General features: G+C 32.8%; 1 protein-coding gene across 1 annotated transcript; it reads left to right on the top strand.

The window, feature by feature from the left end:
• Positions 1 to 773: 773 nt before the first annotated feature.
• Positions 774 to 5,117, top strand: LOC120088453 (protein EARLY-RESPONSIVE TO DEHYDRATION 7, chloroplastic-like). The gene is made up of 4 exons (XM_039045766.1): positions 774 to 1,758; positions 1,837 to 2,003; positions 4,051 to 4,135; positions 4,738 to 5,117. Exons 1-4 carry the CDS (start codon positions 929 to 931, stop codon positions 4,919 to 4,921), a joined length of 1,266 nt encoding a protein of 421 aa, XP_038901694.1. The 5' UTR covers positions 774 to 928; the 3' UTR covers positions 4,922 to 5,117.
• Positions 5,118 to 8,802: the final 3,685 nt, after the last annotated feature.

The raw sequence follows: 8,802 nt of genomic DNA, 5'->3' as shown, positions 1-8,802 counted from the left end.
AAGTTGTCAAAAACCACTCATGTGAAGACATTCGAACAAACACCTGCTAAAGGAGAACAAAACAAACCTTAAACAAATATTGTCAATAATACAACTCTAACAATGTCATCTTTTTTTTGTTACTTAAATAACAATGAACTGACTAAAATATTTCTATTACGTGGAGTATGAAAGATTTTTTACACTTCTTTCATTTATTGTGTGCAAGAACATCATTCTTCTAAAAATAAGATGAGATTCACTAACATTAGTATTGACTATTCAGTCCATTAAGTTATGACGACAAATTTATAGAGTGAACAAAGTGAATATAGGACTCCAAAGGATTAGAAAATTTCCCTAAACTCAACCCAAAACATTTTAAATTAGAGCAAATTGCAAAAATCATCTCTAAGATATGATAACTGCAATCACTCTCAAACTTTCAATTGTAAAAATTAATCCTCAAACTTATACATGTGTTAAATTGGGAGCCTCAAACTTATATAATTGTAGAGATTATAATAATTATATAAATGTGAGAATTCATTTTTTATCTTTTGAGAGTTTAATTTTATAACTATTATAAGTTTGATAATCCAATTTTAAGACATTGATCAATTTTTCACCTTAAAATTATTTTACAAATCTCGTTGACTTGAAGGGTCTATTTCAAAGCTGACTAATAATTAAAAAAAAATTAAAACTGTCTTATAAATTATAATATATACACAATATAATACGTTGAAAAACGGTAAGTTTCCGCAAATTCTACGCGGCAACTTCATGGACTGCCACGCGCCACTCGCCTAGTCTGAAACCAAACCGACACGCTCTGTTTTTCCTTCGCTCCTACGATTTCACCTCTCATAAATATCCCCGACTCTGTTCTTCAACATTTCAATCAAATCCTTCACTCCGATCATCTCAATCATTTCGAAATCCATCCATGGCTTCTTCAAATCCACAACCCACTTCTTCTTCTTCTTCTTCATCCTCCCTTTATCCCTCCATCGACATGAAAGACCTCGCCGAAAATCTCTTTCCCGACGAAGACCCCCCTGTTTCCGGCCACAAACACCCCGACTCCTCCGAACAAGTCCTCGTTCAGATTCCAGGCGCCATAGTCCATTTAATTGAAAGACAAAACAGCATCGAACTCGCTTCCGGCGAGTTCTCAATCGTCGGTCTCAGCCAAGGGAACAACGTCGTCGCTGTACTCGCTCGTATTGGCGATGAGATTCAATGGCCATTAGCCAAAGATGAAGCCGCTGTAAAACTCGACGATTCTCACTATTTTTTCATTCTCAGCGTTCCTTCAAATGGGTCATCCGGAAATCACGAACCCGAAATGTTGAAATACGGCCTGACCTTTGCGTCAAAAGGGCAGGAAGATCGATTGAAGGAATTGGATCGGATATTAGATCAGTACAGTTGTTTTTCCGTTCAGAAAGTGGAGTCAGAGAAGTGGGAGGTGTTAGACGGATCAGTCTCGAAGGAAATCTCGCCGGAAGATATGGCGACGTCTGAGGAGAAAAGGGAGTTACTAGAAGAGAGATCTGCTGCTTATTGGACGACATTGGCGCCGAACGTCGACGATTACAGCGGAAAAATCGCACGGCTGATTGCGGCGGGATCGGGACAGGTGATTAAGGGGATTTTGTGGTGTGGGGATGTAACTGTGGATCGATTGAATTGGGGGAATGAGTATATGAAGAAGCGGATGGGACCTCGTTCTGATGCAGAGATAAGTCCGGCAGCTATGAAGAGTATAAAGAGGTTTGAAATTGCATTACCCCTTTTTTGTTTTTTGGTATTGTTTTTCGGAATTGTAATGTTTTTGGTGATTTGTTACAGTGTGAAGAAGCTGACGAAGATGACGGAGAAAGTGGCGAATGGAATACTTTCTGGGGTTGTGAAAGTGTCTGGATTCTTTACAAGTTCTATAGTGAACTCTAAAGTGGGGAAGAAATTCTTCAGTCTTCTTCCTGGGGAAATTGTTCTTGCTTCATTGGATGGATTCAGTGAGCTCTTCATTTCTCTTCTTACTTGTGGTTTGAATCTCTACATATTTAGACATAGCAAATTTGTTTCATATCAAGCTCAAGTGTGTTGCATACTGCACTGTGTCAAACTCTAGTGACTTTTTAAAATTTAGCAAATAGATATCAGAACATAGAACTGAAAGAAGTATTTGTAAGCTTAATTTTTAATAGATAACAGAACATTGAACTGAAAGAAGTATTTGTAAGCTTAATTTTTAAAAATTAAAAACCGAAAAACAGAAACCAAATCATGTTGTCAAATAGTGGCTTCTATGTGTTTGGTTTAAGTTTTCAAGTGTGTAATTTTGAAAATAAGTCGTTTAGCAACCTTCTAAAATATTGTATTTTGAACTCCTTTTTATCAAAACAGTTTGAATAAAAATAAATTTTTTGAAAACCAGTTTTTACTCTAGTAATGCCAAACGAGTCTTTCGTTTTTTCGTTTTCTGTCTTCAAGATTTAGACTTGTTTTCATTCGATCTCTATATTATGGTTTTCGTCCATTGTAAGAGAGAGAAAGAGAACACAGTTCAATTCCTAGTCAAATTCTAAGACCAACAAATTTTTCATTTTTTGTTCTCTGTTTCATTAAAATTAGACTTGTTTCCCTCCACTTATTAAAAAAGAGAGCACTTCCATTCCTAGTCAAATTCTAAAAGCTAACAAGTTTTTGAAGACCACACCCGTTTTGTAATTGTTTGAGCCATGTTTAGTAACCATTTCGTTTTCGATTTTTAAAAATTAAGCCTATTTCTTCTTGCTTTCATACAATGATTTGCATTTTTTTTAAAGTATGGTTAAATCCTTAGCCAAATTCTAAAGATAAAAATAAGTTTTGAAAATCTACTTTTTTTAGTTTTCAAATTTTGGTTTAGTTTTTTCAACCGATGTAGATAACACATGAAGAAATTTGTTGTGGAACTCTTGTCTATAGGTTTAATATTCAAAAACAAAAAACAAAAAACCAAATGGTTACCTAATGGGGCGATTGTTTTTAGCTTCTGTTTTTGAAATTTTTGTTTATTTCGTTTCATTTCTTAATTGAACACTTGAACTCGGACTAAATTCTAAATAATTTAAATGATTTTGGGAATTACTTTCTTTTTAGTTTTCAAAACTTATTTGGTTTTTTCAAACATTAGTACAAAGGTGGATAACTAAACATAGATGTTTATGGATAGAACTAGTGTTTATCAAATTAATTTTCAAAAATAGAACACCATAATCTAAGGCTCTGTTTAGTGAACCTTTGGTTTTTGGTTTTTTATTTTTGAAAATTAAACCTATCTTCTTTTAACTTCTTGCAATAGTTTGCATCTTTCTTCAATTGGCGAATTTCTAGTGAAATTTCTATAATAAAAACTGCTCTTTTGTAGCTTTCAAATTTTAGAACAGGCTTCGTTTTAGTGAACCTTTGGTTTTTGGATTTATATTTTTTAAAATTAAACCTATCTTCTCTTAACTTCTTACAATAGTTTGCATCTTTCATAACTTGGCGAATTCCTACCGAAATTTCTATAATAAAAACTGCTCTTTTGTAGCTTTCAAATTTTAGAACTTGGCTATCAAACAGGGACAAGGAATTAGTGTCTTAAGCAGAGAACATAGGAACTTAAGTTGGTAATTACCTATCTTAGATGTGTAATTTAGATGTAGAATTCTCAAGGATTGGTTTGCCAATTGTCACCAGTCTTTTGTGTCAAATGCAGAAACATGAAACAACTTTGCACGTAACAGGGAGGCAGAGTGTGCCTCATTCTTGGGCTTAAATCAACTCTTAGTTGATAGACTCTTAACTACAACTAAAAAAACAGCTGATCTTGAACCATTCGAGGTTGGTTTGGTTCAATACTCAAGTTCAATGATCCAAACGAACTGGGTTCGATCCTGAGAGCCAGAAAACCCAGAATCATCCATCTTTGTTCTTTGCTGTTTGCATTCTGATTATTAGATTAATAAAGTGTCTGAAAATAGACATTGGAAGTGCTTTACTAATGTATCATATATGAAATCTCTGTATGTACAGACAAGGTTTGCGATGCAGTTGAAGTGGCAGGAAAGAATGTGATGTCAACTACATCCGTTGTGACTACAGGACTTGTTTCAGAAAGGTACTGCCTAAAGAAGTCAGATACTTTGGGAAACTCCCATAGTAGTTTAAACTTTGCTCTTCTGATTTCTTATATATATATAACATTGGAATGCCAGGTGATTTAAGTACGGTCTTTGAAAAGTAGTTTAAACTACTTGAATATCTTGAATTTTGGGATGTATATGTATTTATGTTATTTATAACTTTGACCTAGGATCCAAAGGGTGTGCGTGTGCTATATATAAACCCTTCTAACTTCCACGTTATGTGTTATTTGCTATTTCTCTCTAATAATAAATTGCTAGTGTAAGTAACATAGATTTTTTTAAGGGTAATTGTAATTGGTAGCAATTTTAAGATTAATAACCAAGTGTATAGTAACATTTTAAAAAAAATTGCAAATATAACAGGGAAAGCAACAAATGATATGGTCTGTCGAGAGTTTATCAATGATAGAAGTCTATCGTTGATAGATTTTGCTATATTTGCATTTTTTAAAAAGTATTATTATATATGCTAATATTTTGAATATGATTGTTATATTTGCAACGGTTCCTTTTTTTAATTAATTGTCGATTTCATACCAAGATGAATACAAAATTGAAAGTTGGGATCTTGCAGATATGGAGATGAAGCAGGGAAAGCAACAAATGATGGGCTTGGTGCAGCAGGGCATGCAATTGGAACAGCATGGGCCGTGTTGAAGATCAGAAAGGCTTTAAACCCAAAAAGTGCTTTCAAGCCAACTACTCTTGTAAAAGCAGCTGCTGCCCATTCTAATTCCTCTAGGCCTACCGCTAAATAAATTCTCTCCTTCTCTATGTATTCTTAGATTCTTTTTTTCCCTTCCCTTGTAATATATTGTCCCATATTTTATGTGGTCTGATGGAATTTGTGATGCCCAATTTTCTCTAGTGGGTTTGGGTTTCTCTTGTACTGTATTTTTGTGTATCATATGATTGAGCAGCTGCATGTGATATCTGCATTTATTTGTTTTGTTTTGTTCTGTTCAATTTTTTCAGTAAGATTCTTTGGGCTTCTTTTGATGATTTTGTAACCTGAGGTTACAATACTACTTGGTTTTTACTTCTAGGAGAAAGGAAAAAGTAATATGATTTTGTGTTTTAAGAATCATTTTGGTTCTTGATTTACGTAAATGGTTTATTTAAAGGATAAAAGGAGATAATAATAAGACTACCACAAGTAATAAAAATTACCAAAAAGAGACTGATCTTATAGATTGATTAAGAGATCTGATTTAACCTGATAACCTTCTGCAATAAATTGGTGCTTGAATTTTAAAAGAAAATGAATATTAGGACATCAAGAATACAGTGTAAAACCAAAAAGGAAAATTTATTAAGGAAAACAAATGAAGTGAGTTCAAATTTGGATTGGAATGCGTAGATTTCGAGTTTTAAAAAGAAAAAAAGAACTATGAAGCAAAATAATAAAATGAAATAAACTTGCCTAGGAATTTTATCTAATTAATTAGGAATTTTATCTAATTAGTTTAGAATATTGACGAATTTTTGTAGATTTTTTGAAGTAGAAATATTATTCATTAGTTCTTTAAAATTGAGAAATTAATCTAGAACATTACCCGATTAATTTCATTCTTCTAACATCAAGTTATTTATAATAAATTTGAAATTAATCTAGAATATTATCCGATTAATCTCATTCTTCTAACATCAAGTTATTTATAATAAATTTTCACGGTTAGTTGAGAGCAATATTGACTTCAAATCTCAACGTATTTGCTTACCACTCTTTCTCGAATTTTCGTGATCTTTCTATTTGAAGGATAATTAATTTTATTTAGATAAATTTGGGTCAATTAGTAACAAATTAATTCTAAAGTGGTTGGTTGATTTGTAGAATTTGATATAATTTTCGTTGTGTGTTTTGAAGAGATAAGGTGTATAAATAATTGGATAATGTTGGGAGAAAAAGAACAGAAAACAAAGAGTAGGTTGAAGAAATAATTATGGGAAGTCCAAGTGGTGGAGATTACAAACCATATCCTCAATTGTTTTTTTTTTTTTTCGTTTTTTTTTTTAATTGCTTCTTCCAATTTCTCCTAATTTTTTTTTTTACATTCTTATCTCAAAGTGGAAAAGGAGTTGTACTTTGAAATTTGGTCACCAATTGCTTTTTGTATTAAATCTCCCTACAAAAACGTGGTCAATACTTCTTTTCATACAAGTTTGTGATCAATACACTCTAACATTTAGTTTGAGATTGTTGTAATTTGGTGGAGGGTAAATTTTAAATTTAAACATAGAAAAGTAGATTATAGTGTTGAAGGGGATGTATTATTAAATTTTAAATTTTGCGCTACTTTATATGTATATGAAATGAAAACTGTAAATGTTCTTATTGATTATGAAATTAACTGTATTTTTAATTGGAGGATCTCCCTATTAGAAATGATAAGGTCAGAGATAAAGCGAATGTTCTACAAGAAAGATGAAAGGTATTGAAGTATTTGAAATGGAAAAAATAAAACACATAACAAGCAAATAAAACAAAGAATAAAATATAACTAAATCATATTCATCAGCACAATCATAATCATTGAACTCTCTTATTTGATCTCTGTTGGTGTAGGGACTCACACACGAGCTTTGGTTTCTCATCCTACCTATTCCTCTGGTCTAGACATGTCACTGGAGCTGACCTGAACAAGAGTACTTGCATCAGTGTGGTATCAAATTGAGTACACACTGATGCCTACATTAGGAGATGAAGCATTTAGCTCAGCTAAGAATTAGAGAGAATTACTTACTCTTTGAGGTTGTTGGTATGGTGTTACTTATAAGCTCATTCTTCTGACACCTGCTTAGGGATATGTGCAATACCAGTGATATCATAATGGATGTGACCATCTTGGTTGCAAAATGGTAGCAGCAGGCTCGGTTCGATTATTTTTCCTTTGGTGAAACTCCACCAACTTGGCTAGTCTACTTGGAGTTCGAGGGTTTGACTTTCTTTTTTGGGACACGCATACCTCTATGTAAGTTTCTATATTTCCTTTAGACTTGAGCTTGTCTATAAAGTACTTTGGACCTTATCTGGAACAACGCTCAATAATGGCCCTAATTATTGAATGAATGGAAAGTGCATTGAAACTAGGATTCAATTCAATTTGCAAACATATATACAAAAAGAAAAGGTCAATGGTACTTAAATCTCACCCAACATTAAGCTCCATCAATATGCACTTGGCCACTTGAAGCCATGGAAATATCTTTGTTGTTTACAACTTTCCACTTTCTCTCACTTATTTGAATGAAAAAAAATCAATGGGAACTTTAAAGGATGTCTTCACCGTCACCATCACTCATAAAAAGGGTCCACTATATAAACACCATGCATGACCATGAGCATCATTCAAGTATCTTAGCCATACAAAGAGGGGAAAAAAAAACTATTTATCTCTCTCTCTCTCTCAAATTCATACCTTTATCTCACTAAATCATGGACCATAATATATATCCTACCAACCTTATTGATTATATTTTTCTTTTCTTTTCCTCTTGCCTTTCAACCCAAATCAAACCTTGTGTAGCATTAAAGCACCTTTTATGGTTATAAAATGTGTGTGGCCAATCAATATTATATCTTGTTCATGATATATTCTAACTTTCAAACCCTTGACTTTAACATTTAATTATGCATTTATCTCATTAATAATCACCTAACTTTTAGTTTAATTTTTTTAAAAAAATATAATTAGGGGACATTTAGGACAAGGAGTGGAGTTGTGAACTCCAAAAAGTTATGAAGTATGGGGATGTTGGGAACTCCTTGGACCTTTAGTGTAAGGAGTTAATAATGTATAAAATTGATTTTTTTAGTAGTGGGACCCACAAACTCCTTGAGCCAGACAAAGAATGGTGTTCACAATTTCACTCATTTCAATTCCTACTCACTACAAGAATTCTGGATTTTGATGTCAGTTTTAAACCGACATTAAAGGGTTTTAATGTCGGTTGACAACGGACATTAAAAATAGTGTTATTAAAGCCCTTTAATGTCGGTTGCCTTTAATGTCAGTTTTAAACCGACATTAAAGGGTTTTAATGTCGGTTGACAACGGACAATAAAGCCCTTTAATGTCGTTTGTCAACTGAAGCCTAGAATCCATTGAAACCCTTTAAACCGACATTGAAGCCTAAAATCTATGTCCCATTTTTCAATTATTGTCTTTTTTTTTAAAAAAAAATAATCGTTATCGAATCCATTTATAATATCAGTCAAAAAGTTGACAACGACATTATATGTCTCGTGTTGGGTCAGGAAATGACCGTCATTTTTTTTTATTAAAAAATATAAAAAATTTTGCATGGCAAGCCATCAATATTTTTCTTCCACCTATGAATTTACTGAACTCAAACCTGAAATATAACAATAGACAGACCAATACACTCTACCACAAAACTAAATACAAAGTTACCTGCAATGAAGCACACTTCTATAATAATTTATCCACAAACAAAAATTAATATTTCCAATCCATTCTATATACTCATCAAATATGAAATAAACACACTAATCACTAACAGTTGTATATCGATAACACACTTTCGTAGTACTCCTCACTCGAAGGTATTTGAGGCAAGGAATGAAGTTGTGAACTCCAAGGAATTGTGAGATTTGAGCAATTGTGAACTCGATGAG

Source organism: Benincasa hispida, chromosome 10 (genome assembly GCF_009727055.1).
Source record: "Benincasa hispida cultivar B227 chromosome 10, ASM972705v1, whole genome shotgun sequence".
NCBI classification, from domain to species: Eukaryota; Viridiplantae; Streptophyta; class Magnoliopsida; order Cucurbitales; family Cucurbitaceae; genus Benincasa; species Benincasa hispida.
Note: the sequence above shows the minus strand (reverse complement) of the source record. Positions and strands in the feature narration are given on the sequence as shown.

Excerpts from the sequence above, each read along its gene's own strand:
- LOC120088453 (XM_039045766.1), top strand. The coding sequence starts at position 929 with ATGGCTTCTTCAAATCCACAACCCACTTCTTCTTCTTCTTCTTCATCC. Across the intron at positions 2,004-4,050 it reads TGCTTCATTGGATGGATTCA|ACAAGGTTTGCGATGCAGTT; the intron begins GTGAGCTCTTCA and ends CTGTATGTACAG. Across the intron at positions 4,136-4,737 it reads ACAGGACTTGTTTCAGAAAG|ATATGGAGATGAAGCAGGGA; the intron begins GTACTGCCTAAA and ends GGGATCTTGCAG.